The sequence below is a fragment of the Hipposideros armiger genome, unplaced genomic scaffold, assembly GCF_001890085.2.
Source record: "Hipposideros armiger isolate ML-2016 unplaced genomic scaffold, ASM189008v1 scaffold_217, whole genome shotgun sequence".
In the NCBI taxonomy this organism is placed as follows: domain Eukaryota; kingdom Metazoa; phylum Chordata; class Mammalia; order Chiroptera; family Hipposideridae; genus Hipposideros; species Hipposideros armiger.
The window spans coordinates 145,676-167,855 of record NW_017731567.1 but is presented as its reverse complement, the minus strand read 5'-3'; the positions used below and the strand labels follow the sequence as shown (position 1 = coordinate 167,855).

General features: G+C 34.5%; 1 protein-coding gene across 7 annotated transcripts in view; it reads left to right on the top strand.

Moving 5' to 3' along the window:
* The window catches only part of LCORL (ligand dependent nuclear receptor corepressor like), a 131,737-nt gene that overhangs the window by 31,848 nt on the left and 77,709 nt on the right, over window positions 1-22,180 (top strand). For 4 of the 7 annotated variants that reach the window (XM_019654232.1, XM_019654227.1, XM_019654226.1 and 1 more), the window contains exons 2-4: window positions 7,728-7,793; window positions 18,440-18,519; window positions 19,414-19,543. In XM_019654232.1, coding sequence (XP_019509777.1) covers window positions 7,728-7,793; window positions 18,440-18,519; window positions 19,414-19,543 — 276 coding nt within the window. The remainder of the gene's footprint in view (window positions 1-7,727; window positions 7,794-18,439; window positions 18,520-19,413; window positions 19,544-22,180) is intronic. The other 3 variants (XM_019654228.1, XM_019654230.1, XM_019654229.1) reach the window with 1 other exon arrangement.

The following is a 22,180-nucleotide window of genomic DNA, read 5'->3' as shown; positions in this document are numbered from 1 at the left end:
TTAAAGTGTGCCATAAATCATCCTCCATCGTGACAACACTTCGTGTCACACATTGCTTCTGGTACAGCAGTTTTTGTCCCATAAAAATACTACTGTGTGTCCTCATGCACCTTATTCACCAGATCTGGCACCGTGAGACTTCTGGCTCTTTCCCAAAGTCAAATGATTAAGGACATCGAAGCAGCCACCACAGCACAACTAAAGACACTCATGAAACAGGACTTTCAGAACTACTTCAGAAAGTGGCAAGAACTGGGATCTTAAGTGGGATAAGTGTGTTCAAAGCGAGGGGGAGTATTTTGAAGGGGATTAATGACAATGTGCCTTTTGCTGTAATAAATTCTTTTTTATTTAAACATTCACCATATTGTTTGATCATACCTCATAGTTTGTATTTCTGTTGGGTAAATATCTGGGAGTGGATTATTTGATCATGTAGTAGTGTATGTGTGACTTATTAGAAATCATCATACTGTTTTTGAAAGTTGTGCAATTTTGCATTCTTTGTGCAAAAAGATTTAAATAGAGATGAAGGGCAGTAAGCACATGAAAAAATGGTCAACATCACTAATCATTAGGGAAATGCAAATTAATACTACAGTGAGATATGACATTAAAAAGGTTTTAAAGCCATTAGAATGGTTGAAAAGAAAAATTAAATAAAAGAAACATACAGGGTTGGCCGAGTGGCACGTTGGTTAAGAGCTGGCTTCGGACGCCAGCTCTAAGCAGCAGGGCCCCAGTTTGGATCCCACATGAGGGCCAGTGACACTGCCCTCCACAGCTAAGATGCTGAACAACAGCTCAAACTGGAGCTGGGCTGCCATGAGTCATTAGAGATGGCGTAGGCTTCAGCCCCTGATGCAGTGGGTTGCCATGGGCTACCATGTGTAGCCAGCAGCCAGCGTGAGTGGCCAGCAGCCGCCGTGAGTGGCTGTCCAGAAGCCAGTGACTGATCTGCCTTGCCCGGGAAGAGTGCAATGATGGTGCCAACTTGGACCAGTGAAGCAACGTCCTCCACAACTAGACTGAAGAACAAAAGAACAGCAACTTGTCTATTCCCCTTCCCCTAATTCCCCAGTGCTGTTCCCATCCCCCAATTCCCCAATTTAAAAAAATCTTTAATTTTAAAAAAAAAAAAAAGAGAGAGAGAGAGAGACACATACAATTGGCCATAGTATGGTGCTGGGGATGTGAAGTCCCACTGTAACTTTCATACGTGGCTGGTGAGAATATAAAATGCTACAATAACTTAAAAACACTTTGATCTCTTAAAAGGCTAAACATAAACCTACCACATTACCCAGATATTTCACTACTGATTATATACATAAGAAAAATTAAAACATGTCCACCAACACCTGAATGGATAAGAAATTGTAGTATATCCATATAAAGGAATATACTGGGAAATCAAATTACAAAATAATGATATAGGTAACAGTATGGACAGATCTCAAATTGTTCTGCTGAGAAAAAAATGTCAGGCAAAAAAAAAAAGTGTACAATAAGATTGTATTTATGTTCGTGAAATTCTAGAAAATGTAAACTAATTGATAAGTTACAAAGTATATTAATGTTTGGCTAAGGTTTGTGAGTGGAGGGAGAGATGGATTAAAAAAGAACACGAGATACTTTTGGAAGTGTGGGAAGTGTTTATTCTTTTGATTGTGGTAATGGTTTTATGGTTGGATGCATATGTTAAAACACTTCAAATTGTATATTTAAACGTGTAGTTTCCTAAGTACAAACTAAGCACTGCAGAAAAAAAAGAACAGTGAATTTAAAAAACAACAGCAGCCACCCAAAACGAATAACAGTTAGAAAAAGAAATGGGCAAAAAGGTGAACAGAGCCTCAGTGACCTGTGGAACAATATCAGATAGTTTAACAATATATAATTGGATTCTCAGAACAAAAAGAGGCCATAGAAAACATATTTGCATAAATAATGACCAAAAAAAATTCCAAATTTAATGAAGACTATAACCCTACACAGATCAAGGTAGATTAAGTTATCCCATGCACACAAAGAAAGCCACCCAAGGCAGGTAATTATCAAATTGTTAAAAGACAGTGATAAAGAGAAAAATCTTAGAAGCTGCCAGAGAAAGACATATTATGTTGAGGAACAAAGATAGAAAGACTGCAGGCATGCCAGGAACTTTGCAGACAAGTTGATAATGGAAGAACATATTTAAAATGCTGGGATCAAAAGTTGTCAACCTAGAATTCTGTACCCAACAAAATATTTTTTTAAATGAAGACAGAATGATTTTTTTCCAGAAAAACAACTGCTGAAAGAATTCATTGCTAGCAGACTTTTAGTACAATAAATATTGAAGGAAGTTCTTTAGGCATATGATCTACACACAGGAAAAAAAAGTGACAGAAATTATAAATGTGTAGGTAAATGTAAGAAATACTTTCTTCTGTTTTAGTTTCTTCAAAATATTGATGTCGTAAAGTTAAAAGTAATGTGGGATTTATAACAGATGTGGAAGTAAAATCTATAACTGTGACACAGAGGATGGGGTGGAATATGGATATATACTGCCATCATTGTATATTAAGTCATATTATAATATTTGAAGGTAGACTGTGAAAAGTTAAAATCAGTGTTGTAAACCCTATAGTAAGCACCTAAAAAACGAAAAGGAGTACAGCTAATATACTAATAATGGCAATAAAATATAATACTAATAAATTCTTCTTTAACCCAAAGAATATTATGGGGGGTCACAATGAAGGGAAGGAACATATATTGATTGGGTTGTCAGAAAAGTCATGATGCATTTTTGCAATGAAAAATATAGAAAAAATACATCATGACTTTCTGACAACCCAATAACAGGTGACAAATAGAAAACAAATAACAAGATGGTAGATGTATATCCAGCCATATTGATAATCACATTAAATGTTAATGGTCTAAATACTTCAATTAAAAAGCAGAGATTTACAATCTGTATAAAAAATAGAAGATTCAACTGTATTTTGTCCACAAGAAACTCAGTGTAAATACACAAGTAAAGATAGGTTAAAAGTTAAATGATGGAAAAATGATACATAATAAAAATGCTAATCATAAGAAAGTTACTGTGGCTGTTATAACATCAGACACAGTAGATTTCAAACCAAGGAATAGGACTTTTGAATGGAAATAGGATAAAGAGGAACACTTTTAATGATGATGAAATGAATTCTCAAAGGAAACATAATATAAAATATATATGCACCTAATAACAGAGCTTCAAAATACATGAAGCAAAATATGACAGAACTTAAAGGAGAAAAATGGAACAGAAAATTAATAGAAATATAGACGACTTAAAGAACACTACCAATCAACTAAGCCTAAATGAGATTTATTACACACCCCACCCAATAACTGCAGATATACATTCTTTTCAAGTGTACATGGAATATTCACCATCATAGTAGATCATATACTACCTATAAATCAAGTCTCAAATTAAAAATGATTGTAATTTTACAAAATATGTTTTATGATCAAAAAGAGATCAATGAGAATTCAATAACAGAAAGATTTATGGAGAACGCCGAAGTATTTCAAAATTAAGCAACACATTTATAACCTATACAAAAAACAAGACATCATAAGGGAAATTACAAATATTTTAAGCTGGGTGAAAATGAAGACAGTTTATCAGAATTTATGAAGTGGAGATAAAGTAGTGAATAGGAAGAAATTTATAGCTTTAAATGGTTTATTAGAAAAGAACAAAGGTCACAAATCAGTAATCTTAGCTTCCACCTTAAAAACTTAGAAAAATAACTGCAAATGAAACAAAAATAATTAGAATATAATAAAGGTAGGGCAGAAATAAAACCATAGAAATAGATGGACAATAAAGAAAATTGTTGAAATCACAACTGGTATTTTGGAAAGATCAATAACATTGCTAAAACTTTGGTCAGTGATCAATGGAAAAAAGAGAGGAGATACTTTAATATTAGAAATAAAGGAGGGATATCACTACAGATTCTACAGACATTAAAAGGGTAATAAGAAAATCTATTTTAACAACTTCATGCAAACAAATGCTATGACTTGTGAGATACAAATTTCCCAAACTGACTCGGTTAAATAGATAACCTGAATAATTATCTATTTAAAAAACTAGATTGATAATTTAAAACCTTACCATAAAGAAAGCTCCAACTCTGGTTTATAGTTAATGTTACAGTACACAAACTCTGAAAATAAAGGACAGCTCACTTCCCAATTTGCTGTTTGGGGGCCATATTACCCTGTTACCACATTGAAATAAAGACATTTCAATAAAAAGGATGCTAAAAATCATTAGTCATTAAGAAATTGCAAATTATGACTATGAGATACCCATATGCATTCATTTAAATGGCTAAAGTTAGGGCCGGCGGAGTGGCGCGTTGGTTAAGAGCTGGTTTGGGACACCAGCTCTGAACAGCAGGGCCCTGGTTCGGATCCCACATGAGGGCCAGTGACACTGCCCTCTACAGCTAAGATGGTGAACAGCAGCTCTACCTGGAGCTGGGCTGCCATGAGCCACTGTGAGCAGGCTATCCAGTGACCGGCAACCGATCTGCCTCAGCCGGGAAGAGCGCAATGATAATTCCAACATGGGCCAGTGAAGCAACATCCTCCACTAGACTGAAGAACCAAAGGACAGCAACTTGTCTGTTCCCCTCCCCCAATTCACCAATAAAATCTTTAAAAAAAATAAATAAATGGCTAAAGTTAAAAGGATTGAAGTGCCATGTGTTGGTAAGACTGTGGTACAACCGGATGTCTCTTATATTACTGGTGGGAATGTAAAAGAGTACGGCCATTTTGCAAAACTATTCAGTTTCTTAAAATATTAATAACAAACCAAAACAACCTTACCTCTCAGCCCAGCAATAGCACTCTTAGATATTTATTCAAATGAAATAATAACATATTCACAAAGAATTATGCATGCATGTACTAAATTCTGACAAAATGTCAGGATGTTTTAAAATAGAAATCCCATGTTATTTAAAACACAGAAAAGTTGTAAAGAAATAATTGAAAAAGACATATCATAGAAGCAATAAAAAATGTTTTATGGTTGTGTAATAATAGACTATATAGTTTAATGTGTAAATCATTGCTAGAAATAAAAAGGGTCACTTTATAATTATATGGAGTTCTATACACTATGAACATATAACAATTATGAAATTATAAGTACTTAATAATATAGCATCAAATACATATAAAGCAAAAATTCAAAAAAATGAAATGACAAATCCAAAATTTTATGGAAGATTTTACATACTTTTCTCAAGAATTTCTAGAACAGACAAAAACAAAACTGAGTAAGGATGATTTAAAGAGCACAATTAACATGTTAACATAATGAACAAATTAGAATGTTGCATCCAGCAATTTTAGAGTAGAGAATTTTCAAAAATTTTTTATATTAACTGTAAAAAGAGCCTCAGAAAATTTCAAATGATTGAAATTATATTGGACATTTTCTTTTGACTATAGTGTAATTAGAAATCTATAAAAAGGGTAGATTATATATTTGGGAATTAAAGATGCTTCTAAAAAAAACAGAAATCCAAAAAAAAGTCATAATGGAAATTAGGAAATATTTTGACTGATGAGAAAATATGACATATCAAAAGTTAATGCAGCTAAAACGAGTACTGAGATGGAAAGTGATAGCTTTCAATGCATGTGTTAGCAAAGAAGAAAGGCTGAAAGTTAATGAACTAAACATCCATTGAAAGAAGGAAAAAGAAGAACAAAATAAACTCAAAACAGAGTACACAAGGAAAAGCAGGAGCAGAAATTAGTGGCTAAGAAAACAAACATACAGTAGAGAATATCAAGGAATCAAAAAAATTTTTTTAATCTAAAAAAATTAAGAAACTTCAAGTGAGCTTGACTAAGAAAAAAGAGAAAGCATAAATAACAGATAAGGAATAAAAAGCAAAAGGAACATGACTGCTGGTGCTGGACATTAGATAGATAAAAACATGATGAAACATTTTATAAATATAAATTGGAAAATATCATTGAAATGGGCAAGTTACCAGAAAACTATAACGAACATAAATAGAGTACCTGAATAGTCAGTCCTGTGACAGTTTAAAAAAATTCACCAGTTCATAATGACTTTATTCTCGGTTGGCATGCCTGGTATGTCCTACTGAATATTCAAACAAGGCATCCTGTGCTTTCTAATTTTTTTCCAGAGAGTAGAGAAAGAGCATTGTAACGCACTTTATGAGGGTAGCATAAAATTGTTGAGAAACCCAGTAGAACAAAAGTTAAGTCCTTGTTTGCTTTCTTCTTTTCAGGCTTAAATGTAGGAAATGTGTATTGTTTAAATTTAGTAGGCTTATATAGGGAGAGGCTATACATTTTGTCCAGTATACCACAGAATGACATCCTGAAATAGTTGTTTGCAGTATTATTTTTGGATGATATTGATCGCAGCAAAGTAGAATTTAAATATCTTAGTAATAGTGATTTGGGGCTTGTTTAGTCTGAAGCTTTACCCAGTTTGAAAGTCTTTTCTAGGGCATTTATGAAAGCTCTCTAGTGGTAGTTCATTCACGTTTCTGCCTGAAATTTTCACTTATGGGAACTAGTAATGAATCATGTCACAAAGATTTTATTAAGTACACATTTACCAAGAACCATGGTAACTATGTTACTTTGTCAAATCTAAGACAACGTAAGTTTGTAAGAGCATCATTTCTTCAGATTTTACTAAGTAAAAAAAATGTTGCCACCTTTTGACTATGACACACCATTGATTTTAGTATGCATCTTGATTTCAGAGATGTTAAAATGTTTTTTAAGCATCTAATGACTTATGAAACTTTTCTATAGTAGTATTTCTACTTTATCTTTAATTTTTCAGATCTATCATGCTACCTTTAGATTTTTTTTCTTCTTAATTTAATCATGCTTCAGGTATTTCCTTTTCTTAGTTTCCCAGTTATTTTGCCATCCTGGTCAGTTTTCCTTTGGATGCTTTGTAGTTTATGAAAAAGCTGCTTAAAATTGAATATAATAGAGACTTTAAAAAGAAAACTGTAAATTCTTAAAATTAGTATATCCAAAAAGTAGAATACAGTGTAATTTCATGAACTAGGGTTTTGTTAACTTGACAAGATTTTCAGTAAATTTTTTCCTTAAAGCAGTCCATATCCACGAACTAATTGTGTTGTGATTTTTACAAGTAGGTTAAAATTTTATACATCATACTTTTCACAGCAAGAATTTCTCTCCATTGCCACTCATTTACTCATTTTTGTAGTTGAGGTTAAAGCTGCTTTTTTTAAGTTAACCTTTTTTGTAATGAATATAAACAAGATTATAATACACATCTTTTCTAATTCTCCTCTCTACAAAATTATTACAAAAGAAATCTGCCCATAATATTTTAACATAGGAATATTTCTAAGTGGCAAAGGTGTTTGCTTGTTTTAGTAGTGAATATTAACATTTGAATGTTTTAATTTCTTTACAATTGTGTAATTTTTGGTAGTCATGTGTGACTATTGACTGTTATATATTGCCTATTTCAACTTAATTCATTCAACTAAAGGAAAAATGATACCTTAAAGTATGATAAATTTATAAGCTTTTGATTTCTATAGAGTTTATGTTTTTTTTAAATTGTTGTGAAATTAAGCTTTTTTAGTAGTTAATATACTTTTCTCTCTTTACTAACACAGGTTTTGAGAGTATTTTAGAAGGGCTTTATGGACCACGGCTACGAAGAGATCTCAGTTTATTTGAAGGTAATTTTTTAATTTATTTAAAATTTAACCTCTGTCCCATTTAACAAATGAAAAATGGATATTCTACACTAACTCTATGCTAAACATGAATTTGTAATCTTGTTTAATTAGAAAATATTTTTAAATGAATAAATAAAATCCAAATGTTTCCTATTATTACATGATATACTCTTTTAAAATATTAGTACACTGATCAAAGTAGAAAATGAAGCTTGGTTTTAGCTCAGTAGTGAAATTTGATTTTTGTTATTTTGTATATTATGTTCCCTGACTTCTTAAAGAGGATTTAAGGGGTTCAATTAAGTAAATATCTCCTGTTGCTTATGATACAGACAGCCTGGAACTCAGATTGTCCCTCTGAGAATACCACCATGTGTGTTCAGAGTTTTATATTTATGTATAATACTTCTATTATTTATTATAGCCTCCTCTTCCAAATATGCTAACATAAATCCTGGTGGAACATTTGGATCTGTGATGTAATTGCTGTGATATCATACTTTAGTTGTTTCACTTCTTGCTTGGAAATGGAGAGCTAGGAGGGAACACTTTTGTGGCCATCTGAAACTTTGTAGTACAGTTCATTTATAAAATGGGTAGTGCTAGGATAGATTTCCTACTTTGATTTTGACCGAATTATTTCTGAATCTTAGATCTGGACAGTTTTATGCATTGTTACCTCCTATTCGTCTCTGGTCCCCTCCATTCTACTAAGACCGAAGATCCCTGTAGTCTTTCTAAAGGCAGTCCTGTCTTCTATGTGCATGTAAGGGAGTTCCAATGACAGCTGGAGTAGTCAAAATTTTTCTGCTCAGTTTTTATTAATGTTGAGTAGGATAATTGAGTTATGAATCATAAAGTTGAAAGTATCTGTGAAAGATCATTTGTTCTAACCACACATAGTCAGGTGAATGATACCCATGCAAAACATGACTTTAAGGATAGAGGCTCCAAATGGTGGGTGTTCTAGTGTTTTATCATTCTTATGGCTAAGATCTTTTTTGTTTATCCCTTAACTTTGTAAATATCTCTCACTTCATCATAGTTTAACACTGAATTAAATATTTTGACCTGATTTATTTATAAGTAATACTGACTAATTGTAGCTTCACCTATCTGTCTGAGCTTAAAAATGAACAAAGGAAAAATATAAACAAACAGGAATTTAACCTGTACCTGTTATTTCTTCAGCCTTCCTTTCTTAACCTATTTTCCCATTTATGTCAGAAGTCAGCATTATGCTTAATTGCCCTCTGATAACCCAAGTTGCAATTTGTGACTTTTTAGCCTCTTGCTTCCTCCACTTTCATTTATTTACTTATATAGTTATACACACACACACACACACGTATTTGTGTTCCTTCAGAAATTGTTTGTTATACAATGTGCAGAATGTTCTAAGGAAATAAATGCATATTTTATTTTTAGACTTGTATTTCTTTAGTATACAAGTAATACCTGTTCATTTTAGGAAATTAGAAAATACAAATAAGCCAGAAAGAAAAACATTAGTCCCATTACCCATGGATAATTTCTAACATTTTTATATAAATGTAAAATATGTTTGTATGTATTTATTCTTTTATTAAACTATTATATACTGCATATACTACAGAGTGCCCAAAAAAATGTATATACATTTTAAGAAAGGAAAACTGTATGAAAATTGTAATACTCAATATATACCAATAACAAAATATGACTACAAGTCACGTTTGACTTCTGCAATTACAAGAGGCCTCAAAGTGGTTCCCATCAGTGTCCAGATACTTCTGATTACAGCGACCTACTGCTTGAGCAACGTTGAACGAAGTGTCCACTTGTATACATTTTTATGGCACCCCTGGTATATACATATGTTTTCAGAATGTGCCAATATAGTGTATACACATGACATGTATTCATTTTTTGTTATTGGTATATATTAAAATTACAATTTTAATACAGTTTTTTCCTTTCTTAAAATATGTATACATTTTTTTGGCACCCTCTGTATGGTGTTTGTGCCTACTGTCACAAGTGTATCATTTGAATATATAAAGTTCTTGATCAGTTCTTAATGACTGCACAGTACAGTATTGTAGATCTATTATAATTAATTAATTTAATATCCCATTTCTGTATATCTTATTCCATTTATTCTTTTAATTCTGATAGATATTATACTTTATGTCCTCTTTTGTGCATTTTTGGTGGAGGAATTTATAAAATTAACTAAGGTTTGGAACTCAGTCTTGTTCTCAAACATACACACGTACTTACTTCAAATGTGCCCCCAAATGTTCTAACTTTTCTCCAAATTTCTTAGATAAAGTCTTCCTCCTTTTTTTCTTGCTTTTATGAATTAAAAGCTTCTAATAAAAGTTACAGGATCAAGAGTGATGATATTAATTGTAGTAATAAATCTGGATCTGTACAAGGATGAAGACAGCCACTTTTTTGAAGGAAAATTAAACCAGTGCTATCAGTATAAAGCCTTTTGAAAATGCATGTAGATGCTATCCAATTTTTAATTGTTGTAAACAAAACAGAAGGCCTAGCTTTCTGTCTTCTTTGACCTATTCTCATGACTTTTTGTCCTTTTGGGGAAAATATACTATTATTTCTTTTTGGATTAAGTCTCCAAAGAAACTTTGAATGTCATAAACTTTGCACTTTCATCTACTCCCAGAAAGGTTCCCTGTGCTCTGCCTCTTTTCCTCCTTCATCTCCCCAAACCGTACTTTTCCTGCTGTCACAGAACTTTAGTCAATCCTTTTTCATGTCTTATTTGTGAGCCAGTTTCTTTCATCCATGGGACCATCTGATTTTCTTGCCCTAACTATGGATATTTACAAAAATATGAAAGAGTACAGTAGGCCTGTGTAAACGGGCTGATAAGATCCCTACTGGTTTTTCTCTAGGTGTGTCCACTTTTCAAAGGGAGATTATATCAGAGATCTGCAAGCTGTAGCTTGTGGGCCAAATCTAGCCCATTGACTGTACAACACTCTTTGTGTGTTGTACAGTTGTGTGGGTTTTGCCAAATGTACAATGTCATGTATCCACCATTATAGTATCATACACAGTAGTTTTAATGTCCTAAAAATCACCTGTATTCCACCTTTTCAGTCCTCTCCCTGGTCCCCAAACCGTGTCAAACACTGATCTTTTTATTGTTTTTATGGTTTTTTCTTTTCCAGAATGTCATGTAGTTGTAATCATACAGTATTTAGCCCATTCAGACTCACTTTTTTCACTGAGCAATATGCATTTAAGGTTCCTCTATGTGTTTTCCTGGTTTCATAGCCCATTTCTTATTATTGCTGAATAATATTGCCTTGTATGGATGTACCACAGTTAGCCTAGTCCATTCACCTATTTGAAAGACACCTTAGTCACTTTCAAGTTTTGGCAATTATGAATAAAGTGGCTGTAAGTATTTGTGTGCAAGTTTTTATGTGGACATAAGTTTTCAACTCATTTGGGTAAATATACTGGAGCACCATTGCTAGATTGTATGTTTAGCTTTGTAAGAAGCTGCTACACTATCTTCAAAAGTGGCCGTACTATTCTGCATTCCCACCCACAATGAATTTTAAGTTCCTTTTTCTCTACATCCTCACCAGCATTTGATGTTGTCAGTGTTTTGGACTTGAACCATTCGATTAAGTGTGTAGTGGTATCTTGTTTTAATTTGCAATTCTCTAATGGAATATGATATTGAAAGCCTTTTAAATGCTTATTTGTTCTCTGCATTATCTTCTGTTCAGACAGGTTTTGGTATTTGGGTAATGATGCAATCATAGAATGGGTGAAGAAATATTTCCTTTGTTTTTGTTTTCTGGAGCAGATTGTAGAGAAACCATCTGGGCTGGTATTTTCTTTTTTGGAAGATTATTAATTATTGATTTAATTTTTTAATACAAACAGGCCTATTGAGGTTATTTTTTCTTGTGTGAGATTTGGTAAATTGTGTCTTTCAGGAATTCATCCATTTCATCTAAAGTTATCAACTTTGTGGGCAACTAATATTGTTCATAATATTATTTTATTTTATTTTTAATGTTCATTGGATCAGCAGTGATGCCCCATCTTTTATTTCAGACTTTTCTTGGTTAGCCTGGCTAGAGGTTTATTAATTTTACTGATTTTTTTCAAAGAATCAGCTGATCCTAATTTTTTAAAAGGCATAGATAAACTGGAAGGACATACTACAAGTGTTAATCATTGTCTCTGGATGATGGGATTATGAATAGTTTTTCTTTTCTCTATATTTTTCAATATATTTAATATGTAGTTCCATAATGAAAAATTATTTTTGATTACATTGCCCAAGGTTCAGTATCTTTCCTCAAAATCAACATAGTTATAACCACTTTTTCATGACCATGAAAAATCTAGTTCAGTATTTTTTTTATTTTTTTACTTTTTTTTTTTACTTTTCATTGGGCTTTGTCTTTGGGAACTCAGATTTCTTTCCTGTGGTTAAAAGGTACTGAAGAGAATAAAAACATTCAAAAGAAGTGTGACTTAAAATAAAAATAACTTCTATTGGGCTTACCAGGTGTTTTGCATATGTTTTTATATAATTTTTACTATAGCCTATAAACTGCAGTTGTTATTACCCTCATTTTACAGATAAGGAAATTGAAGCTCATAGAAAGTAACTTGCCCAAGGCGATATCTAGAATGTGTAAAGCCCATGGTTCAGTACTAAGATTCTCCAATTTCAAAGTCTGTTATCTTTCTAAAGTAGATTAGGTAAAATGATTCAAGAGAAACTTTGACCAGAAGAATACATATCCACAGTGGAAAGGTTGATCTCTGTCAGTCATTTACTGTCAGTTTTCATTTTGACATTGCCTTTTATTAATAAGGATGTTTCTATAATTTAGCCCTTTTTGAGCTTATACCTTCATGTATTAAAATGAGACCTTATTTTAGAGAGGAATATCTTATTCGTTGTCAAATTTTGTTTGAGAGATAAAGTGAATTTTTTTTGTAGTGTTTATTTAATATTTATGACATGAAAAGATAACCTGAACAGAGGGAGAAATCTGGCCTACAGTTGATTTTTCAAAATCTATTTTATATACATATATAAAAATGTATCCTACCATCATTGATTTGGACTCAAAATCAAAAGTTGCTATAGCAAGAGTCATAATTAAATATTTGTAAGTAAAGTTATAGCTTTTTGAACCCAGTACAAATTAATGGCATTTATATAATCATTGATTATTCAGTGCCATTTATTTAACTGTGTAGGTGTTTATTTTAATTAACATTTCCTCAAAGAACTTCTGAAATAAATGAGGATAATCTCAGAATATCCAATTTATCTTACAAGTAGTAATTGTTTTAATTAATCCAAAGTTGTCCTTTGAGTTAACATATGTATCACTCAAACTTCATGAAACCTTGCAATGGTTTTTCAGAAATACCTCTTATCTAGGTCTACCAGCCATTTTTTAGAAGTCTCAATGCTAGATTGCTTTCATATTCCTTATTTATGAGGTCATAATAAAAAAGCAGTTAAGATTTCATAGATCTATGAAAATTGTGTTGTGCTTGGCATATGAGTCAAGTTTTTGCTACAGAAATGCTGCATAACAAACAGCTTCAAAATCAGTTTCATGCTTATGGGTGATCTGATTCACTGGACTCCAGGCTGTGCATGGGGATCACATCTCCTCAAGATTCCAGGTCACAGACTAAAGGAGTAATGACTCTATGAACAAGTTCTCACATTGGATGGTGGAAGCTCAAGAGAACTGGGGGAATTGCTGTGCCTTTTGAAGTCATAGCTTGGAATGGTATACTGTTACTTCTCCCATATTCACTGCATTGGTCAGAGAGCTCTGCCTCCCTAGTTAAGAGACACTGCATGATCCTACATTCAAGAGTGTGAGTGTGTGATTCTGTTCCAGGGACAGAGTGAAAGGTTGAAAAAAATTACAAGTGTACATAGCTACAGTTCTGGGTTTTTAATTGTAAAAATTGCATAAAGCTATGCAATCTGCGCAAAATTTTGATTTGTTGGGTTGTTTACAAAAAGTGATCTGTTTTCATAAACAGATATTAAATTAAAATGATCTATTTTCTGCAAACTAAACTTATTAAATATGCATATATGTGTGATAGTACAGTACTTAAAAAACAGATTGGTGACTCTACCTTGTTAATAATTAGCTTTTGCATAGTGTTTGTAGTTTATAAAGTACTTTCACATTTTTTCATTTGATCCACAAATAAGTTAGGTGACAGGATCCTTATTTTATAGGTGTGGAAATTAAAACAAAAACTTTATGGCTTGATGCTAGTCAGCTCCATCCTAGGTTTTTGTTTTTGTTTTAAGATTTTATTGGGGAATTGGGGGAGGGAACAGCCTTGGGGAATCGGGGAAGGGGAACAGACAAGTTGCTGTCCTTTTGTTCTTCAGTCTAGTTGTGGAGGACATCACTTCACTGGCGCATGTTGGTATTGTGATCATTGCACTCTTACCGGCTGAGGCAGATTGGTCTCCGGCCTTTGGGCAGTGGCTCATGGCAGCTCACGCCGGCTGCTGGACGGTCACGCTGGCTGCCAGCCACTCATGGTAGCTCACGGCAGCCCACTGCAGCCCCAATGCAGCCTACACTATCACCGGCAACTCACAGCAGCCCAGCTCCAGGTTGAGCTGTTGTTCACCATCTTAGCTGTAGAGGGCGCAGCATCACTGGCCCATGTGGGATCCGAACCAAGCTAACTCTTAACCAACAAGCCACTCGGCCGGCCCCATCCTAGATTTTTGAAGACTTCAAATACAGTTATTTTTTTATTACCCTATAATGGATTTTATGTTCCAATTCCCTGTTCTTTCCAAGTTTAGATAAATATTAGGAATATTTCCGGACCACTGCCAAAATCAAAGGAAGCTATCACTATACTCTTTATATTCCAACAAATTATATTATCTTTTATTCTGGCCTGTATTTCTGGTTTGATGCAAGAGTACCCTAGGGGCTGATTCTAACTACCGTATTTGCCGGCGTATAAGACGACTGGGCGTATAAGACGACCCCCTAACATTTCCACTCAAAATACAGAGTTTGTTATATACTCGCCGTATAAGACTACCCCCTCTTCCGCACACCTTGCACACACCAAATAAAAGGTAAAACAATATCAGATTTGATTTCAACATTTTAATTTATATTCAAATGCTTATGACATGCAGGAAAACTGTCACAAGGCTGTATGTAATCAAACATATACATAAAACAGTGCAAGTTTATTACCGGTAAACATACCGGTAATTCACTAAAGAAAACACACTCTATAGACTGGTACCGTAGATTTTGCGAGTGTGGTAAAATCACATAACAGCAAAATCGCATAACAGCCGAGCATACACCCAGCAGCGCTGCTGATGCCTGAACGGTATGTGGAATGAAGTGGGCGGGCATCGGGAGGCCACTATGGCACAGGGCAAGCACTATGGGCAGTCTATCTGAAGTGTACCTGGCGTATAAGACGACCCCCCACTTGGAGGCATATTTTTTAGGGCCAAAAAATCGTCTTATACGCCGGCAAATACGGTAGTATTTATTCATTATCACTTCAAAAAGGATAAGCTTGTTATCTGTGTAGTTTAGCAGAAACATGTATTAAACTTTATTGTGTATTTTGAAAGTATAAGAGAAAGTTACTGTGGTACACCAGTGCTTTTCAAATTAGTCCCAGGGTAGCTGTTTCAGATGATCATGGTTTTATGACTTAAGGTTCTACATATGAATTTATATGGGAAAGGAAATTGAGGGGAGTTCCTGTTATAGGGAAGAAGTTTGAAAAATCACTGTCTATACTAAGTAGAGTTGGGATGGCGATGTTAATACCTTTATAAAATTCCTTCACTAGAAAAGTGTTTTTTACACAAATACTCTAAATATAGTACAGTAGTTGGATTATAAGGAACATCCTCCGGAAAAAAAACCCATGTGTTTTGTTGAGTAATATATTGGGTTGTCGGAAAGTCATGACGCATGTTTGTGACAGATGGCACTAGTTCATTTTTGGAAGTACTAGAGTCATTCACACCAATGTTATTGCTATGTCATTTGACAGCCGGCAGTTCTAGTTTCATTCTAAAAAAAAATTGAGTGATTTGGTTGAGATTTTACAACAAGTTGAAGATGGAAGACCAAACTGTGCATTTTTGCCATAGTTTACTGTTTTACTTCCATAAAGGGAAGAACGCGCGTCAAGCTTGTGAAAAGTTGCATAAAGTTTACAGTGACAATGCTCTACAAGAATGTCAGTGCCAACGATGGTTCACGAAATTCTGTGCTGGTGATTTTGATCTCAACGATGCTTCTCGGTCAGGGAGGCCCACCGAGGTTGATGAATACAAAATAAAGGCATTGATCAAGTCAAACCCACGTTACACGACACAAGAGATTGCCGAAACATTGAACATCCATCATTCAAGTGTTCACAACCACCTGAAGAAGCTGGGATACGTAAGCAAGCTCGATATTTGGGTTCCTCATGAACTCAAAGAAGTTCATTTGACGGTGCATATAAACATCTGCAATATGCTCATAAACGTGAGGAAAATGATCCTTTGTTGAAGCAACAATGTGGTGTGCAAATGGTCTTGATCCCAATGTGATGATTTGCCTCAAAGGACATCGTAAGCAGACATTCATCAGAAGAAGGTTACGCTCTCAGTGTGGTGGGATTTTAAAGGTGTCGTGTTTCTTGAGCTCCTCCCAAGACACCAAACAATCAATTTGAATGTGTACTGTTGGCAATTGGACAGTTTGAATGAACCCATCATCCAGAAACGTCCAGAGCTTGTTAATTGTAAAGGAGTTGTGTTCCATCGCGACAACACGAGACCACACACAAGTTTGAGCACCCGTCAAAAATTATTGTGGAGTATTACTCCACCATAAAGAAGAATGAAATCGTAACATTTGGGACGATATGGATGGACTTAGAGACTATTATGTTAAGTGAAATAAGTCAGTCGGAGAAAGACAAATACCATATGATTTCACTTATATGTGGACTCTAAAAAACTGAATGGGCGAGGGAAGTGAACAGAGGTGGTCTCAGAGATGTGGGGGTGCAGTTGATGGCTGTTGGTTCGGGGGTGGGGATGAGGGAGAGAGGGAGGGGGCTGGATAGCATAAATACGCAGCTGCAGTGTTGCCATGGAGACATGGGGGACAGTTCGAGGAATGTAATTGATAATGTTGTGAGTATTTTGTAGGGTGTCAGGTGGTCACATGTCTTGCATCATGGATGGGGAAGAGGCTTGATCACTGCACTGCACACCTGAAGCTGATGTTGTATAATATTGTATGTCAACTATAAGTGTATACATATATATATATAGTCATGGGACGTGGAGTATAGTGTGGGAGTGGAGTCAAGGGATTTGTAATAGATATGTATGATATTGGGGGAAAATGGGGCGGCAGATTGGGGGAGGGGGGTTGTCACTTCGAGGGATAAAAAGTATAACTATTGCACTGTGTTGTACAGCTGAAACTAATTCTAAAAAATGTGTTTCATAATAAAAAATAATTTAATAAAATAAAATAAAATTATTGAAGCTTGGATGGGATATGTTGCCACACCCACCATACTCGCCTGACCTTGTGCCGTCAGACTTCCACTTGTTTTGCTCTCTTCAAAACTCCTTGCGTGGTATATCATTCAATTCAGATGAGTCTATAAATCAGCACCTTGTTCACTTTTTTGCAAATAAAAACAGGTCTTTCTATGAACAAGGAATTATGAAGCTCACTGAAAGATGGCAAAAGGTTATCGAACAAAATGGGCAATATATCACTGATTGATCTTTGTTCTTTATAGAAATAAATGACCTTTGAAAAACACAAAATATGTCATGACTTTTCCGACAACCCAATAACTTGTTTACCTGCTTTTTACTCTGACTCTTGGAACAAAGACTTTAAGCAATGTAATAAAAATCTGATCTGACTTTTTAGCTATGGATTTTTACTTGTTTTCTTGAGCATTTCGTTTTCTCTCAAATCTTTGGGCTCCTCAGTTACTTTACTCCATTTCTCTGTTTTATGTTGTCTTGCATAATATAATACGCAAGAAAAATTTTTTATTAAACTTATTGGGGTGACATTGATTAGTAAAATTATATAGGTTTCAAGTATACAATTTTATAATATATATCATCTATGTATTGCTTTGTGTGTTCACCACCCAGAGTCAGTTCTCTTTCCATCGCCATATATTTGATCCCCTTTTCTCTCTTGTACACCCCCCAACATAATATACAAAATTTACTTCTCCCCTCATATCTCTGTTCTGATTTCTTTCATAGTGAAAATAGACAACAATAAATTGGATCTTGTAGAAGACTAGATGATACTTAAAACCCTATTGTTGGAAAATTAACTTATCACCAGCTCATTGTTCTTGCTACTTTGTCCCACAGTAGTGCAAAATTACTCTCCTTACAGGCTTCTCTGTGTATTTTTTCCTAGATGTCATCAGTTTAATTTTAAAGATAGGTCTTTTCCCCCTACTGTTAGTAGTTAGTTTTTTATATGAGCCATTGCTCTGGACAGTGGTAATTTCATTTGTTTTAATAAAGTTAGTGTATTTAATGAATATTTTTCCCTCTTTTAAAGACTGTGAACCAGAAGAACTGACTGACTGGTCTATGGATGAAAAATGTTCATTTTGTAACCTACAGAGAGAAGCAGTCAGTGTAAGTTTTAGTGCTATGAAATTATTTCTAAACTAATTGCACAATTGTAACACAATTTTTTTAACTGAATTTGTTCTGAAAATTTGTAACTTACAAGTAGAATTTCAATACTTGATTTTGGTAATGAAAAGAATATTAAAGTCTTATGTCAGAAGTCTAACATTAGCTTAACTTGTAAGTGAAAAATCCCAAAACACTCATCCTTTTTGCTTATTTCACATTTCTTTCTTATAGCTCCCTGACTTACAAAGTTCAGATGTGTTTTGTATTTATATAGACAAGGGTGAGCTTGGAGGCCTGGTTTGGTCTGAGACCACTCTACAGTCTGATTTCTTAGGAATCAGTAGTTGGAGGTTAATGTGGCACTACTTTTTAGCTTTTCACTTTCTCTTGAAGTCTTTTGGATATCGTAATTATCTCCTGTGTAAGTGATTAAATATTAGTGTCTACTATAAACAGGGAATAAACTAGACAAGCAGCATCTTGTATGGTGGGGAGTTCTGATTCTTTATGTACTGTTATGTGAGGGCTGAGAAGAAATGAGAACTCAAGAACCTGTACACATTTGGTCAGATTAGTAGGTAAACCTATCTGCTTTGTTGTTAAAGCTCTCATTGCTGGCATGCTATATAGTAAATTTATTCAGCAACATATTTTATCTGCTCGTCCCCCCTTTTTTTTTTACTATAGTTTTAGAATAAGGCTAATTGGCCCTCTATCAGAGCTAAATTTCTTTTTTCCTGACTCCTGTTCCAAATTTTATGTTCTCTATATAATTTGTTATATTTAAAGGTAGCACAAATGAGCATTTAGAGATTTTTTTGCCATTTTTAATGGGATATCCTGCATTTAAATAAAAAGTGATATTTTTATGTTCTTCTTATATAATTTTAGGATTGTATACCATCTCTTGATTCTTCACAGTCAACACCAACGGAGGAACTATCATCTCAGGGCCAGTCCAACACTGAAAAGATCGAATGCCAAGCAGAAAATTACCTAAATGCACTCTTTCGAAAGAAAGGTAATATTGGTATACTTTGCCATTTAAATTTGCAATAGATTTCTAAAATATTTGTTTTTCTCACATACAAGTTTTTTTTTAATATGTCAATCTCTGCTTCGTTCTTAATTATTTTTATCTTTATTCTAAGTGTTTTGTTATATTTTTAGTGACATTACGATTCTCATTCACTGTGGAGCTAATCTATTAGGTATTCCTTTTCGTCAGTCTATGCTCAAATCTCTCCCTGACTTCTGGTCTTCCTTATTTCATTGCTGTTCTCAAGACTTCAAAAGTTATTTCGTGTTCAATAAGTGATAGATATATTAAAGCTAGCTTTAAAAATGTAACAGTTGTATCATTTATCAGCCAGGTTGGAGTATATTTGCTGGCTTGTTATTTCAGTGTTTCATGGTAGCTTGAAAATGCTTACTTGACATTAAAATGTCTGTTCTTTTTTGCTTCCTAAACTATTTTAAACCAAATGAGGCTTGTTTCACTATTACCTTACACATGTATCAGGCAGAAGTAGTTTTTATATCTTAGCTATTGGGGAAAATATAGAACCTTCCATTTTTTTGTTTTTGGCCATTTCTGAAGTAGTAGTTTCTTATTGTTTACCACATAGACCTTTGGAGTAAAGTCATGGTGTGGAGGAATGTGGCATGGGGGGGGGTCATCTTATCGCCCAACTTCTAGAGCAGTGGTTCTCAACCTGTGGGTTGCACGGGGTGGAGGGGGTGGGGTCGAACGACCCTTTCACAGGGGTTGCCTAAGAGCATCAGAAAACACATATTTCTGATGGTCTTAGGAACCGACACACCGCTCCTCTATCCATCTCCCGGTGGGTCCGCCCACATGCAGATACGCCCACATAGGAGTACCCGGCGTGATAACATCATCCCGCCAACCCCATCACATGCACCCCGTACAAATACAGGTGTATGTGACAGGGTTGGCGCCATAATGTACTTATGCGGACCAGTCACACATGTGTAGAGAGCAGCTGCTGTGTTGAAAGCAGCAATATTGGAGGTAAAACGACACTTCATGAATTATAATTACTGGGTAAATGTAAAATCATGTACTGTAAAATCATCAACTGCAAAAAAAAATCTGTACCATGGGAACTTAATCTGGATGCTGATCGGTCTTTTTATATTCAGCTGTGGTTGATATGAATACTGCCCCCTTGTGATAGTAACAGGTACGTAAAAAAAAACAACACAGAATGGTAAATCATAGGAAACTTTAATGAACTGTATTGACTGAACTATGCCATGTATCATCTTTTGTATTATTAAAGCTATTGTTATATATTATTTTCATTAGCAAACCATCCCATGACAATGGATCGTGTAGAGAAGAACGTTAAGAAAAGAAAATATAGTGAGGATTTTTTACAGTATGGTTTTACCTCAATAATTACAGCAGGAATTGAGAAACCTCAATGTGTTATTTGTTATGAAGTTCTTTCAGCCGAATCTATGAAGCCGAACAAACTAAAATGCCATTTTGATAGCAAGCATCCGAGCTTTGCTGGCAAGGATACCAACTATTTTAGAAGTAAAGCTGATGGACTCAAGAAAGCCAGACTTGACACTGGTGGCAAGTACCACAAACAAAACATAGCAGCCGTTGAAGCTTCATATTTAGTGGCACTCAGACTCGCCAGAGCTATGAAACCTCACACCATTGCTGAGGATTTGCTGTTGCCAAGGGCCAAAGACATTGTTCGAGTTACGATCAGAGACGAATTTGTTACGAAATTAAGTGCAATTTCCTTATCTAACAACACTGTCCGCAGAAAAATAGATGACATGTCTGCTGATATTCTTGATCAGGTAATCCAGGAAATTAAATCTGCTCCACTTCCAATATTTAGTATCCAGCTTGATGAATCTATAGACATTGCAAACTATTCACAGTTACTGGTTTATGTGAGGTATATTAATGATGGCGACTTTAAAGATGAGTTTCTTTTTTGCAAACCTCTCGAAACGAAAACTACTGCACGTGATGTATTTGACACAGCATAAGATCTCTTGGGAAAAGGTTTGTGGTGTTTGCACAGATGGTGCTCCACCTATGCTAGGATGTCGATCTGGATTTCAATGTTTGGTACTGAATGAGTCACCAAAAGTCATCGGAACTCACTGTATGATTCATCGGCAAATATTAGCAACGAAGACGCTGCCACAAGAGTTACAAGAAGTAATGAAAAGCATCATAAGTTGTGTCAATTTTGTAAAGGCGAGCACTTTAAACAGTCAACTGGTTTCGCAACTGTGCAACGAGTTGGAAGCGCCAAACAATGCTCTGCTATTTCACACTGAAGTGAGATGGTTGTCGAGAGGAAAAGTTTTAAAACATGTTTTTGAGCTTCGTGATGAACTCAAAACGTTTTTTAATCAGAAAGAAAGACCGCAGTTTGAAGCACTTTTCGGGGATAAAAGTGAACTGCAGAAAATAGCTTACTTGATTGACATCTTTGCCATCTTGAATGAGTTAAATTTATCACTGCAAGGACCAAATGCAATATGCCTCGATTTGTCTGAAAAGATCCGATCATTCCAAATGAAACTTCAGCTTTGGCAAAAAAAATTAGACGAAGATAAAATTTATATGTTGCCTACCCTATCTGCTTTCTTTGAGGAA